Source organism: Labrus mixtus, chromosome 6, assembly GCF_963584025.1.
Source record: "Labrus mixtus chromosome 6, fLabMix1.1, whole genome shotgun sequence".
In the NCBI taxonomy this organism is placed as follows: domain Eukaryota; kingdom Metazoa; phylum Chordata; class Actinopteri; order Labriformes; family Labridae; genus Labrus; species Labrus mixtus.
Window position 1 is genome coordinate 13,366,196 of NC_083617.1, and position 16,541 is coordinate 13,382,736.

At 40.3% G+C, this 16,541-nt stretch overlaps 1 protein-coding gene across 6 annotated transcripts in view; it reads left to right on the forward strand.

The window, feature by feature from the left end:
* Positions 1-276: 276 nt before the first annotated feature.
* The window catches only part of akt3a (v-akt murine thymoma viral oncogene homolog 3a), a 58,774-nt gene continuing 42,509 nt past the window's right edge, over positions 277-16,541 (forward strand). For 5 of the 6 annotated variants that reach the window (XR_009673276.1, XR_009673278.1, XR_009673275.1 and 2 more), the window contains exons 1-2: positions 478-705; positions 4,143-4,571. Coding sequence is in view for 2 of the 6 variants with exons in the window: in XM_061040080.1 (XP_060896063.1) it covers positions 4,526-4,571 (46 nt within the window). In the remaining 4 variants the exon portion in view is untranslated. Of the gene's footprint in view, positions 377-477; positions 706-4,142; positions 4,572-16,541 lie in introns of those variants that run through there. The other variant, XM_061040081.1, reaches the window with a different exon arrangement.

Genomic DNA, 16,541 nt, shown 5'->3' on the forward strand with positions numbered 1-16,541 from the left:
TCCTTTACAAATAAAGTTAATTAAAGTCTTTAGTACACAGACTTTTACCAACTTCTATTTACTCTCCTCCTCTTCTCTGTCTCTTGTCTGGAGATGAGGGTCGTCTTCTTTTGGTAGCAAAAAACCCTAATTGATTGACTTTGTGACTTTTAGTTGATTAATATATAACTGTTTAAATGTAAATGGGATCAGACCCAGGCCTAACAGCCTGGCTCTCATGCATAAACCGCCCTTACTTACTCTCGCGATGCTTGGCTTAATAGACGGCGGACACACACGGGATGTTGGAATGGGATGATGAGAGCTCCACGGTGGAGGAGTACCACACACCAACCTGACACCGTTCAAACCGAAAACGGGAGGACAAGACGTGACGGTAGGGTGTGTGTGTGTGTGTGTGTGTGTGTGTGTGTGTGCTCGTGAGCCCGTGCACGACAGAGAGGGGGGTTGCCGTTTCTCTGTGTGACGTCACGAGTTTTCCTGAAAGTCACAACAACCGTTGAGCTGCGGTAACGGTAGCTTTCGTGTTTTTGTCGGAAATCCGTTTTGATGTAATTGTTTACGGTTATTTTCTTCCCTGTTGCGTTACGGTGCTGACGAGGGTTAGCTCAGCATAGCGTTACGTTACCCACTCATGCAGGAGGAAATTAACTCGTGCGGTTTAACAGCAGGTGCACGGGGATACCACAACACCTGCCGCTACAGGTAATACTGTTAGCTGGCTAGAAACACTATCGTGATAATGAAAAATAAATAATCCCTCTAAAGCTCGATAGATAATGTGTATTTATGCTGTGAAGACGTAAGGTGGGGGGGGGGGGGCGGTGCCGTGTTTAACGGGTCACTTCGGTATTAATAATATTTCATGTTTAAAACTCGGTTAAGGTTGACAAGCATCACGTTAAAAGTCACTTCAATGTATTTTCATATAAGAAAGACATTTTATTCGGTCTTTTAATGTTTAACATCCATACGTGTTCCTCCCATGCTGCATGCAACATGCGTCAGTTTGTCAGTGACGTAGATGATGCAGTGCTGCTTACTCATTCATGTTCTTCAGATTTACTAAACCCTTTACACGGTCACATATATTCTAACAGCTTAATACATTCACTGTCATTCCATAAGTTATGGTTGAGGAAACTGTATACCAGGCTTAATTTTAGTTTAATTAAATTAATTTTAAACTAAATTGAGTTCTCATATAGCCGAGTCATTTACATTTGAGAAATGAAAGAGGGTTTGTTGGAAATAACAGGTCTGTATTTCTTAAATAAATTAGTCTTAAGAAAAATATTGTTTGAACAGCATCAAACAATCTTTATTTGTGTAGCAATTCATAACAAATGTTGTCTCAAGACACTTTACGAAAAGTGCAGGTCTAGGCAGTACTCTTAGTTACATTATTTATAAAGACCCAACATTAATCCATCTTTAGCCCAGCACTAAGCAACAGTTAGCAAAGTAACAGTGGCAAGAAAAGCTGCCTTTAAGAGGCAGAAACCTCGAGCAGAACCAGACTCATAAAGAAATATGTTGCTCTGCCATTTACATGATTATATGATTCAAAGAAACCTAATCAATTTCATTAGCCAAGGAAAGGAAAATGTACCTTGCCTCTTATGTTTTTATTTCCATATTTTTGGACTAGGCCTACATGCCTTCGATAAACTTTTTCTTGGGCCAGCAGCTTGATGTTAGATAGGATTTGGAAATGAGTGATTTGTGGTTGTACTAAGTTGAGGCCAAATGAGATGAGCTGTGGTGGGCTGATGGGAGGGCCTTTTGGGAACATTTCTTAAAGTCCATTATATTGTAGTAAACTCCTCCCCTACGTATACTAATGTATTTATAGTTATTTTTAATAGACTGTTTTTGTCCTGTAAGAGAGGATGATTTGGTATCAAAGCTTCTTAGACTGTCTAATAATGCAATTATACACATGCCGCTCAATGTGTACATTTGACCGATCAAATGCCACCTTTAATATACATGGGGCCTGCGTTTGCATCTTTTGATAACAACATCAAATCACCTTAATTTACACTATAAATTTGGTGCCGAATAAAAGGTTAAAAGCAATGTATGCCATGTTGCCTCGAGAATTACATGAAATAAATGTTGTCTAGCAGGTGCTTCCCCTGGCATGGTCCGTTCATCATGGCAGTATCTCCATAGCAACGGCTGCCCTGGTGACAAGGGGTTGCCACTGTCTGGACATTTTCTTCTCCATGCCTCTCTTTTCCTATTCTCTTCTCTTCTTTCCACCTTTTATTTTATTTTCTTCTCTTTTGTTCTCTGCTCTCCTCTCCTCCCCTCCTCTCCTCATCTCCTTTCCTCTCGTCTCCTCTCCTCTCGTCTCCTCTCCTTTTGCCTTGCTTGTCCTAATTAAGGGTAAAGCTATCTGAGGCTTCATTGAATTACACTGTAGACTTAGAGCTTAATCCTCTATTGTACTGTGCCTATAAAACGGATTTGATCACCTTTGATATAATTACAAAGGCTTAGTATTATTTTGATTTTTTAAAAATCTCAATCAGTGCTTATACAGCAGCCAACTTTCAGTTCTTATGCAGAAGTCATTTTTTAAAAATCTTTCGACTGTTCTCAGTGTGGCAAAAATAATACAGAAAAATATAAAAGTAAAAATTATGATTTATCCATTTGAATATTTATGTGAAATTTTCACCTTCAATTTTTTCTGGTTTCTTTTTCTCTACTGTGACAGTAAAGACAAAATATTTAGGTTGTGCATAAAATAAGACAGTAAAGTACGTCAGCTTGGGCTTTGGAAATACTGATCAAACCTTTTCCACTATTTTTTCACTTTATAAACCAAAAACCAGTCAATCTATTTATAAAGGTTGCATTTAAATTGAAAAAGTAATCACACAAACAGTGGTGTGATTACTTGTGATTACAGTCGTTTTACACTTAAATTGTCTCCAACTACACTAAATTCAAAAACATTTCAATGACAATTTGTCAAAAGTTCAGTTCTCTTCAACATCTCTTCAATTTAAGTACACTTCTTCCTTTGTAAAGGGTTAGGATGGATCAAAATCAATTTATCCACATCTTATGTATCTTGTAGTTGTTGTAAAGAAACAAAAATGGAATTGAAAAAGAGTGAATGATTTAAAAGGAAACCGAATGAAAGCACAAGCTAAGAATTGTTGCAACCCTTGTAAGCAGGAACTGAAATTGTCTTAATCCTTTATTTGTTCGTCTGGTTTCATATTGGTCACCATTCAGCTGCCTCAACATTTAAAAAAAATCTCTGTGTCACTTGCTTGGGTGTATACGTGAGCATGCCTGTTGCAGCCTTGGTTATCACGCTGCAGTCCCTCCAAGTGTCGGCAGCATTGCAGACACTTGCTGATCCGAATACTGATTTGAAAGCTTGATTTGAAAGCTGCGACTTCTAGCCTACCCACTGTAGTGCTGATCTCCATTCAGGATGAGCAGGGTAGTGTTGTTGCGTGTTGTGTAATACAGTGTAGTAGAGTGCGTTTGAGGTGAGCACGGCAGCTATGCAGAGAGAGAGAGAGAGAGAGAGAGAGCAGGGAGGGAGAGCGAGAGTGAGATGACAGAGAGGTGCAGAGATTTGGGCAGAGAGAAAGAGAGTGTGAGAGCATCCTTAACTGCCGATGTGGCTATTTATAGCCTAGCCCTACTCCACAGTCCTGAAATGCTCTCCTACCTCCCACATACAGACAGACAAATCAGCCTACACATACGCATGGTTAAACAAAATAAAATAAATAAAAATAATGCAGAAATAAAGCGAGCACAAGGAGATAAATTGCCTTTTGCACACGGGACATCATGGTCACCAGAACATCAAAGAAAAAGATCTATGAATGAATGAAAGGGATTCTTGTTTGGCAATCAAGGTCAGACTTGATCAAGAGCTCTGCAATTACTCATCCTGTTTATCAGAGATTGTTGGATAGAAAGGGGAACTGAGTGTAAGATTCGATGAGGGGAGAGTGGAGGAAGCATTAGTTCTCACAATAACTGGTTGTTTGTCTTGTCAAATTGTATAAAAGGGTTTTTCGACGGGGATGAGGGGAAAGAAGGAGCAGCAGAGGAGCAGAAAATAAAATCCATGCCTTTTTTCTACTTTCACTTCCTTCCAGGCTGAGTCACTGCTGGTGAGGAGGAAGGTCTGGAGAGGGAACGAGAGAGGAGGTGGAGGAGGTGGTGGAGGAGAAGGGGGAGAAGACGAAGAAAAAAAGGAGGGATTGGAGGGAGATAATCAACAACAGGAAGCAAAACCACACAGCGCTTACACATACACTCTGCGTGTTTGTGTGTCTGAAAGGGAGACTGCGCGAACGAGAGGGTGAACGGGAAAGGAAGGAAGGGAGGGAGAGTGACGCGGAGGCTGGGAGAGCCGCCCCCCCCCCTCCTCCTCCTCTCCTCTCCTCCTCTCCCTCTCTTTCTCTCCTCTCCTCCCCTCCTCCCTCTCTCTCTCTGTGGAGCAGGCGTGTAGCGGCATCAGACTCGGCGTGAAGGAACCATGAGCGATGTCACCATCGTTAGAGAGGGATGGCTCCAGAAACGGGGTAAGTACATCCAGTACCTCTCTTCTTCTACAACCCTCCTCTCTACCTCTATAGTCTATCCTCTTCTTCTCTGTCTCTTGTCTAGACTGAGGGCCTGGCTGTGCCGGTCCACATGTGCCGGTGGGAGGATGTGAGTGTTTGCGATTAACTGTGTGTGTGTGTTTGTGATCACATGGATGTGTGATAGTCTAGCTTGTGATGTATACATTTATGCATTTTCCCCCATAGGGATGTCTGGCTTTATTACAAGCTTGGCTGACTTTTTGTTTGCTAAGCCTCTTTATGCTTTTACGTATCAGCCTTAAAAAGAATGCATGCATGGGTATGTGCATGTGTTATGTACAAGTGTGTGTCCATGTGTGTGTGCAGTTAATAACATTTACCAGGCCTGATGTTACACTGTTGGTGCATAGTGTTCCGTCTACCTACTATGAAATCCAGTTAGCGTTGTCTTTCTTAGGTATTATTGAACCAAGTTGACTTGTAAATTTGCATAAAATCCTGAATAGTGTCTATGAGAGTCACGTGACAGTGGTTGAGGGGTTGGTTTTGGGTGGAGTCAAGTTGGCGGGGGGGTGACTGACAGCACATCCTGCCTACAAACAACTGAATGAAAAATAGAAATGTAATTGTTGAAGAGCATATTGCAAAGTGACATTGCACAGACATTCAAAGCTTATGTTCAGTGTGTGGATGCTGCAACAGGTGTAAAGTCGTTTGGGGCTGGGCCACTCTCATCCATTAAGAGTTCAAATGTGAGATACAGTAGCTTTGTGATGACTTAAACCCACTTTTGGGTTTCACGATTTTGTTTGATTTTCTAACAAACTGTATATTGGATCTAGAACCAGGATTTCATAGTTGCTTGTGTCTGCTGATGCTTTTTCCTCCAGGCACAAGTGTATGTGAATATGTGTGTGTGATTAAGGGGAGAACCCCAAGGACAGAACAAGGGGGATTTCCAGACTTTCAGGCCAATGAGCATCATCCCTCCTGACTATGTGATGGTTGTCTAGGAATGTGTAACACAAACTGTTGAACAGGAAATGACATGGATGCATAACAGACAGCAGGCTTCTGGGTAATGTAGGCTAGCACTATTGCACAGCAGGAGAACATGTTGGACGACAGAGTGCTTCTTACACAGAGTGGTTCCTTGGTCACACATAGATGCAGCACACTCTCTGTACAACTGAAGTGGAGGGTGGGATTTTTGTCTACGTGTGCCAGCATGCCTGTGTGATCCTCAGTCGTCTGTGCATATTAAGAGGAACACATCGCCCCCAGTCACGACGCAGTGCTACCAGTGTTCGTCAGTGTGTGAGAGAGATTGCAGGGAAGCAGGGGGTGTATGTTTGTGTCAGGAATATGAATGTTTGTCTGCATCATATGCTAAATTATTGTTGGTATTGTTGTGTCTGTGTGTGTGTGTGGAGAGGAGCAGGGTCGGGGTGCTGACTCACTGTTCAGGTCGTGATACAGCATAGACTGCAGTCTTAGTCATTAGACACCTTTTTACTGAAACGACAGAGAGGGAGGGGGAGACAGAGAAGGGTAGTGAAACCTCTACCAACACAGACATACAAACACAAACACACTAACTTTATGTATTAATAATACCATTACATTTTGGTGTTATTTGCCTGTTTGAAAGTCTCTGGTACTTAGTACTGGTAGGTTGTCTACCAATGAATGAGTGAAAAAGTACAAAGATGGACTGGTAAAATTGATTGGAAGAGAACACAGAGATGAGTTTGGAAATAAGTCTGTGTGAAAGTTTATTTCCTCCTTGGATTTATGTAAGGCTTTTCAATCCTTAAAAGTTAATATTTCATAAAATGTGTATCAGAGGACCACCTACAAAACTGCTGACTTCTTGTGTATTGATTTACATTTAAAATGTGTATGAGTGGTGATGGATCTAACTCTTTTCTTGTTAGTATTGGAGTAAGTTAGGGCAATACATTTGATCAATTTTGTTGTGTATACAGGAAAATTCTGAAATTAAAATGTTACGTATCTTCTTGATGATTATAAAGATAATTAATATTATCATTGATCAGTTCCAATTATGCAGAGGTTTGTACGAAATAGTAAGCAGTCATGCAACATATCTAAAGCCTGGCACACACAAAAATATTTTGAAAATCTTAAAATCTTTTGAAAATGTGAGAGCCAATTCACTCCTAACACACCTCACACCACAGGAAAATCTGGTAAAATAATCTTTGCAACCATCAGATAATCAGGCCTTGCTGACTTTGGTTGGAAGGGCAGAATCAGGCCCATGCTTTTGATGTTGCTGTTGCTTTAGAGTACTAGTCATATGTTACTCAGCACAGGATGTTTTTTGCTTTGTAATTTTCTATTAAGTAGCATTAGTCACAACTGTTGTCTAATTTGAGCTGTTGGACGAAAGCTTTCAATCCTAACCCTAACCCATAATGTGAATTGTACTGTAACATTACAAAAACTTAAAGGCAGAATATGTGATTTTTATTGCAATCTTTATTATGCTCGTATCTTCACACTCCATGTAAATTTACCCGAAATCACTGTGTTCTACAAATGCAGTTAAGCAGTGAGTACAGTATGTTATTCTTCTTTTCTCTAGTCCCTCAATTAAACAACTTTTATACGCCAGGGGATGAGCTGGCCGACCGTCCTGGCGATGTAAACAAAGTGAAGATAGGGCTCGGAAAGCATCACAGACAGCGGGACTCGGGTGTCACACTCATTGTAGACAGTCATGACTCACAGAGTTATTTTCACAGGATATATTTGATTTCTGCTACATTTAAGTGTGAAAAATCGCATATTCTGCCTTTAAGGATACTCCTGTTTAATCCCTTACTGCCCATAGTCAATCATCAGTCCACCTCTGATTTAAATGTGTTTTACATGTCACAAAGATGTACAGATGTAACACAAAATCAGAACAGATGATACAAAAAATCTTGAAAATTAAGTCAAAAAGTAAATCAAGCCTTACTTGTATGTAAGAAAAAAGCATTAAAGCAAACATATCTATCTTCTATCCTGCATGAACATGAAGAGCTCTCATCATCTTGGAACACAGAGACACCCCTGCAAAGTACAGTACACTATGTCCTCAGATGACCGAGGCTTTCAGTACTCACTCTTACTGCCATGGCAATGATTTCCTTCCTCCTTTCATTAAATCAAAGTTGGGAGTGCATTCAGCTGCATCACTTATTTATCTTTGGAAATAATGAACAGGGCATACTAGAATCTGTCACATACTAGATACTAGAGTCTGATACAAGGTACTAGGCAACACATCAAGAAAACCCTATTAAGAATGACAGATCACAGATGATATTACAGCTGTAGCTTAGTAAAGAAAATGTGTTTTATTTGGGGTTAAAATAAGTTGTTTTTGTCCTTCCAGTCAACAGATGTTACAAGGTTGGTTTCTTGAGCTGTAAACATCAAATTTGTGGTACATTCTTCTTTAATTTGGCCCCGGCCAGGAGTTTACCTTCTGTCAGCCCATGTGAGGCCACAGAGGTCACAGTCAGGCACTGTAATAGAGGATACTGTTACCTCCACCAGCATCAGCCCACACAGCAGTCAGCACAACAGATGGCCAGGAGGGAGGAGAGGAGGAGAAATGCTGAAGGAGACAGGGAGAGCACCATCATCTTTCCTTTGACCTTTTTGTGTCTCCCTGAAGTTTCTGTCTTCAAATCAGAAGAGACATCGTTGTGTCAAAGTGGAAACACTTTTGAAATCTTCTAAGATCAATGATCCTTTGTCTCCCTGGAGGGTTTTAGAATTCACAAGAGATAAATAAGATAATATATAATAAGTTAATGCACTTCTCATTTTAAATGATTCAGATAATTTTTGGGGGATTTGTCATCTACTTAATGAATATAAGCTATAAGAATTGTTTTTCCAAAAATGTCTGGTTTGTTTAGAAGGCTTTGACAAACAAAAGTACATTTTCTGCATATTAATTTATTTTTTTACTGCACAGCAATAAAAACTAGTACAGCTCACACATCCATGGAGACATAAAATGTGAAGTAACTTTACATACTCTGTGTTCTTGGGGGAGGGCAGCATAGGTAGAGGAATGAATTGAACTGGTCTGACCAGGGGCACTGAGACACAGGAAGAGGACACAAGAGGCCGGAAGAAGGCTGTTGGGAAGACTTCTTCCAGGTTCACACACTGCAGGCTGACACATACTCCATAACTTCCTACTCCATTGTTTGGCAGACACCAGGGTGGCAGGTGATGTGAGAGGTGTGGGCCCAATGAATGACTTGAGAGTGAAAAGGCACAGGGACAAACAGGTGATTACCAACATTAGCATCTTTCACTTTCGTTTTAATGCCCCATGTGATAACACCCTCAAAAGAGGAAGCAAGCAGCATGGGGGTGGGAGCCTTCAGGGCAGAGTCTGAGTCAAACTGTCCGGACAGGGCCTCAGGTTTTACATCCTTAGAGCCAGGTCGGTAGGAGGTTTGAGGTTCTTGTGGTCTGTCCAAACATGTTTCTCTCTGCTGAAGAGAACTTTCCGAAAAGGAAGGCACAGGGATGAAATTTGTTCTAAATCAGAAAACGTTGGGAGAGGACGGACCTATACCCACATTTGAAGCGTCCATCTCAACCCATAACTGGAGGTTTGGCATAGTCAGGATAGAATCAAGGAGGTGAAGCTTGCCTTGAGCTTAAAAAAAGGCTGCATTGGCCTGAGGGGAACACTGTAGCTTAACATGAGAAGAAGCTAGGGCGGCAGTCTTCACTGAAATTTCTCATACATTTTCTACAGAAATATGCAGTGCCTATGTACCTTGGTCCATGTGTACGGCAAAAGGATGTAGGGGAACATCTCAGCTGTCACAAAGAGTATCACTTGATGTTGTGAGAAATTATCAAAAAATCTTTTGCTGTAAAAGGTTTAAATCTGAACTATCTTATGCCATTCCTGTTGGCAAAGTAATGCAATGAAAATCACTCGTATTGCAAAATCAGTTAAATAAAACCTACCATGTTCTGTCTTACATAGTCAATTCTTACTACTAGAACCGAAATCAAAGTTACCGAGAGTGTTCTTTTTTCCTTCTCTTGCACTTCTATAATTTTGTAAATTAGAAACCAAGGGGTTTTTGGTAGCTATGGGCACATTTACAGTATATCCACGCAACGTTCTACTATCTGTGTATCCTAAGATCCTTTAGAATGGGGCTCCCCAAGTCCAACAAAACTGTCAGGAAGTCACTCTGCAAGTTTTCAGAATCTAACTCAATGAAATTGTTAAATGTGCCTATATCTGAAACTTGATTTATCTGGGATGATTGAATTATATACATTAGACTGTAAAGGAAAGCAGCACACTGTTCTGGTTTCTCTGTACTTTCATTCTCTATGACTTGGATGCCTTTGGGAATTGTACCTGCTATGCTGTATGGCTTAGACTACTGTGAGGTTCATCGGGTGCGGTGCATTGAGGCAGCCATCCTTGCTCAGTGGGTTCAGTGAGTTCAGTGTTGCTGGAGGCTGGCTGGCTGGCTGGCTGGATCAGGTGGCAGTGCCAGATCTCTGATATCAATCACAAGCCGCTGCCGCTACTGGATGTTGTGTTGCCCTTCTGCTCTTCTCTCCTCCTTCTCTTCCTCCTCCTCTGTTCTGCCTCTGCTGTAGAGCCTGTTCTCAGCCCTTTTATTGAAATTCACCCTCTTTCTCTCTCTTATGTCCGTCCATCTCTCTGCCTTCCTCTTTCAATCCCTTCTGTTTCTCAACTCACATGCATACACAGGGCCGTAGCAGACAGGCAGACAGTACAGGCTTTGTTATGAATGGCATCCTCTTGCACATCCGGAGGAAGTGTACGCTCCAGTGTGGCTTTACAAACTGTCTCCATTGTCCTAAGAATGACTCACTCTACACTGCAGATAATGGCAGTAAGCCAGACGGTCAGACAGACCGACAGCACGACGCAAACAGACCGACTAGCCTGCAGAGCCCACAGACAAATAGTGAAAGACAGACAAAGAGACAGATAGCTTGTGACAGAGGGAGACAACCTGCCAATACAGGTTGACCTGCAACCAGTAGGCATTGAAATCAAAAGAAAGACAGAGGAGTAACATGCCCAGACGAACAGCTGAGGTTGTATCACCTTTATATTCAATAAGAATATTTTTCTTTCTTTTGCAAATTTATTGAGCCGAAAATGAACATAATAAAACATTGAAATGATTTTCAACTCAAATAGAAGCTACACCTGGTAAAATGGTTAAAAGTAAACTTGTCCGACTTCCGCTTCCGGCCGAATGGAGTGAGCAGCAAGTAGAGGCAGCTCCGTACAACCTTATAACATTTACCTTTCTAGACCAGCCATAAATCATATTTAAGACCATATTCTGACATCGGACGACGAGACAAAACATATTCTGCCATGAAAAAGGAGACCAGTCGAAGATTCACGCAAAAAACTTTGCAAACTTCATCTTCTCCGGCCTCGGCCCCCAACGGTGAAAGTCGCAAGATGGCGGGCGGGGAACAAGAAGATGACTTGCCTATTTCTGTGAGAACTCTTTGGAACGAGCTACAGGCTTATCGAGACGGTATGATGAAAGACATGAAGACACAAATCGAAAACATGCAGCACAAGATATGTAAAGATATGTCATCTCTTCGAGAAGAAGCTAAAGCGGATACCGAAGCGCTACTAGATGAACTCTCACAGAAAATACAAATGCTATACAACACACACGCTGAGACTGCAAACACGCAAAAAGAAATGGAAACATCACTCAACGACGCCTCTGGTAGACTTGTAACTCTGGAGGATTCGCATGAATCGCTAACGAAGGAGTTAAAGAGACTACAGGATAAATGCACAGATCTTGAGAACAGAAGCCGCAGACAAAATCTACGTATCATTGGTATGGTGGAGGGTGTTGAGGCTGGCAACCCGAGCCGGTTTGCAGCGGAGTTTCTCGCCGAAGTGCTCTGTGAGGAAAACTTTGCATCACCTATCATCATAGACCGGGCTCACCGGACCCTCGCACCGAAGCCGCGGAAAGACGAACGCCCACGAGCCATGATTATTCGCCTACACTACTACTCCGACAAGGAAAAGATCCTAACGTTATCCCGGAATAAAGGACGTCTTCATTATAAAGGTTCCCCCGTCCACATCTTTCCCGATATGAGCCCTGAGGTCGGCCGGCTGCGAGCATCCTTCAACCAGGTAAAAGCCAAGCTGCGGACCGCTGGAGTCCCATACAGCCTGTATTATTCAGCGAGACTGATAATAACAGTGGACGGCACCAGGCACACATTCGGCGACCCACAAGTAGCCGACAAATTCATCAAAAGCATCTCCACTACACCTGTTGAGGGAACGGAATAAAAAACTGCATAATACGATCGGAATAAGAGGAGACCAACCAATCTGTTAATTATGAGACTGAATATATGAACATCATACAGGTTGGATTTCCCTGCAGACATGTGAGTTTCAGACAGATGTCCCTATAAAAATAAAGTCAGGTTAGTTGACAAAAACATTTTTTTTGTTATTGCTTTCCTTTTCCCACTTATCCTTTCCCAATAAGGAGGAATTGAAGAATTAAATTTATTATGCTATTATTTATCTTTGGGATAAGTCACTAATTATGTTAGAAATAATACTAAATTTACATACCAGATTTGCTTTTTGTCAAGATCAAAATAGGAAACTGGGGAAAAGGAATTTAATTTAATTTTTGTACTCACTCATAAATACACTCTCGTTGAGAAGTTAAGAAGCGGAGAAGGTTCTTAAAAAGTATTGTTTGTAGTCATAAGCTGGTCTAGAAACACAAGATAAAACACTTAATGGAGCTAAGTGGTAAGTCATATGTCCATGTACCTCTTGAAGTTAAAGTTGGACAACGTTTTGTGTGGTAAGCACTTTCTTTCTGGTTTTGCCGGGTATGTCTTTCGTTTGGGGAAAGACAGAGTGGGGTCTAAGTTAAGTTTCAAGGGGGTATTTGTGTTGTTGTTCATTTTTATTCATGTGCTTTTTTTTTTTTTTTTTTACTATGGAGGATGTCTACAAAAACCATAAACATGGGAGCATTTACCATAAAGTGCTATAATGATGGCTAAAAACACTAACCTTAGCAAAGCAGTGTCGCAGAACTTGGTCAAATTCATTGCATGGAACTGTAAGGGACTCAATGGGGCCGTAAAGCGAGGCAATATTCTAGCTCATCTGGAAAAACTTGGAACAGAAATTGGGTTTCTACAAGAAACGCATTTGAAAAACCAACATCATAACAGACTCCGTTGCAAATGGGTAGGACAAGTATTCCATTCCAAATTTAATGTTAAGAGTAGAGGCACAGCAATAATAATTAAGAGAGCAATCCCTTTCACGGCATCTACAATCATATCAGATCCTCAAGGAAGATATATCATAGTAACAGGGAACTTGTATAATAATCCAGTAATACTAGCAAACATATATGCTCCCAATGTAGATGATGAGCAGTTTATACAATCTTTCTTCTCCAAATTACCGGATATGGAATCTCATCAGCTCATTCTGGGGGGTGACTTCAACCTAGTATTAGACCCAAGTTTGGACCGGTCTTCACATAGGCCAATAGCTATATCAAAATCAGCAAAAGTTATTCATAATTTTATGCAAACATATAAAATAACAGATCCATGGAGAGCGTTGTTTTCTCATACACGTAAATACTCTTACTTCTCTCCAGTCCACCATTCCTACTCCAGAATAGATTTTTTCTTGATAGACTCCAAACTGTTATCATCAGTTAAAAGCTGTGAATATGAAACAATAGTACTCTCTGATCATGGTCCTGTAGCTCTCCATTTAGCTCTTGGACACAAACATATATCTAGAGTATGGAGGTTTGATAATTGCTTGTTGTCGGATAAAAAATCCGTAGAGGAAATAAAAAAACAAATGGATCTGTATTTATTTACTAATGATACACCGGAAATATCAAGATCTACACTGTGGGAGGCTCTAAAAGCATATATGAGAGGACAGATAATTTCATGGAGCAGCTTAATTAATAAACAACGTAGAGACAAGGAAAACAAACTTACAAAGGAAATAGCAGAAATAGATAAAAAATACTCAATCTCCCCTTCACCAGACTTGCATAAACGAAAATTATATCTTCAAACAGAACTCAACTTACTATATACAACAGAAACAACGAAACTCCTTACCCAAATAAGACATAAACATTATGAATACGGAGAAAAGGCTGGAAAGATATTAGCACATCAAATAAGGGAACAAGCGGCAACAAGATTAATTTCGGAAATAAGAACAGAGTCAGGACAAACTACAATAGATCCTGTAGAGATTAATAATACCTTTAAAGAATTTTATATAAAATGATACTCCTCAGAATCTAAAGAAGACTCAACATTAATTGATAACTTCTTTGATAAATTGAACATCCCAACAATAAGCTCGGAGAACGAACAACAGTTAGAAAAACCCATAACAAAAGAGGAAATAGAAAAAGCAATACAAAACATGCAAAGCTCCAAAGCCCCAGGCCCAGACGGCTACACTATAGAATTTTATAAAGCATTTAAAAACCAAAGTATACCGATACTGTTAGAAGTATTTAATGAAGCATTGATCAAAGGCTGTCTACCACCTTTCTATCATGCCAGCATCTCCTTAATTTATAAAAAAGATAAAGATCCGCTGGAACCAGGTTCATACAGACCAGTGAGCTTACTGGACGTTGATAATAAGATTCTTTCTAAAATTTTAGCTACACGATTGGAAGATATCCTTCCAACAATAATTTCTCATGATCAAACTGGATTCATAAAAGATAGACAGTTATATTTCAATATCAGAAAGTTATTTAATATAATTTACACCCAGGAAACAAACAACCAGCTTCCCGAGATACTAATATCTTTGGATGCGGAGAAGGCCTTCGACAGGGTCGAGTGGGACTACCTCTTCTCGGCCTTGTCAAGGTTCGGATTCGGCACCAGATTTGTTTCCCTAATTAGATTATTATATGCAAAACCCCAGGCCTCCGTACAGACAAACAATATTAGGTCCAGTTACTTTCCACTGAGCCGCTCTACAAGACAGGGATGTCCCTTATCACCATTATTATTTGCCTTAGCCATCTTGCTGTTTCATTACGCACAGCAAAGGAATATATAGGAATAAAAAGAGAAGGGACTGAATACAAAGTGTTGCTATACGCGGATGATTTATTACTATATATCTCCAAACCTGCAATATCATTACCAATCATAATGTCCATAATATCAGATTTTGGAGCTATCTCAGGATACAAACTCAATTTATCAAAGAGCATACTATTCCCGATAAATGTAAAAGCACACCAAAGTATTAATTCTTTCACATCCTACCCATTTGCAACTTCAGGTAAATTCAAATACTTGGGAATTGATATAACCCAAGAATACTCCAGTCTTTTTAAACATAACTTTTCAAAACACGCTGAACATGCTACACACACATGCACAAACAGAATCCTATGGACATGCATTATTGGAGAGGTCTCAGAGTGAGGGGGCTGCCCACAGCAAGTGCTCCAGAGCAGTTTTGGGGTTTGGTACCTTGCTCAAGGGCACCTCGGCAGTGCTCAGGAAATGGACTGGCACCTCTCCAGCTACCAGACCAATTTCCAGACTTGGTCCGTGCCGGGACTTGAGCCGGCGACCCTCCGATTCCCAACCCAAGTCCCTACAGACTGAGCTACTGCCGCCCCCATTATTACCTATAATTTTAAAATACTGTACTGTATATAATACAATTTTAGAATTTCATTGTATGATTAAGGCATTTGTAGTCAATAATTGATAACCAGAAATAATGATATAAGAATACTAATAATATACAATTCTTTGATTATTTCCGGTTTTCAGATACTCAGTGGCTGTCATTACTTTACAAAGAAATTTGAGTAAAAGCTGAAACATATTTCTTTGTGTAAGGTGTTAATACACAGATCAGACCAGGGGGTAGCGTGTAGTCTAACATCTTGAGGTATTGTGGGCTGGTTGGACGAGGCTTTGGGCTGATTAGAGGAGGCAGGTTAGAGTGGGGGTTGGTTTTGCTGATTTAGGCCAACAGATTAGTGCCTAGTGGCTAACAGCTAGTGTAAGTGTTGGCTGTCAGAAGGGATCCCTGTGTGTAAGCACTTGGATGCACATCAACTACACTATTTTCTGTAAGAGAAATAAAATAAAATAAATGGTTGTTTCCAAAAGCTACGAACTAAAAAAAAGGCAGTGTACTGGGAATTGCTACTTTAAGTTGTATAAAGGCCTGTTCCAAACAGTTTTTTCCTCTAGTATGATGCACTTTATTATAGTGAAATAAAAACTTATTTCTTCAGACTTACAACAGGCATCAGTTGCCAACCAGGTAAATACCAAATGTGACAGAATTAATTATATTCCAGTAATAGCTGAAAATTAGAATCTCTTGAATTCTTGAATTGCTCAGTCTTACATTTTGGCAGATATTTATTATGTGATGCAGGGGTTGACATTAAGCCCTCCAGGCCACTGGTTTTCAATGATCACTGACCCGACCATTGTAACCGCTGGCCCAGGAACATTACTTTTGATTCGAAGAATAACAGTCACCAATTTAGGCTACTCTTGAACCATTCTGATGCAAAAGTAAATTACAACTTTTATTTAATTAATTGAGCTGTAATTGTAAAAATATTTTGTATTTTCTTATATATATATTTGTATTCACCATACTGGTAACTGTAAGAGTCTACTTAATCTGATCCTTCTTTCTTCTGTGAGAAACTCTTCATCCTTAGATCTTTACTTTAGGAGCTCTCTTAAGGGCTAAGATGCTTTGTGAATAACTTTTTTCTTTACCAGGATCTAGTCTTTAACTTTATAGTGGAAATTAAGCTGCAGCGTGTTCCAGCTCCTCCA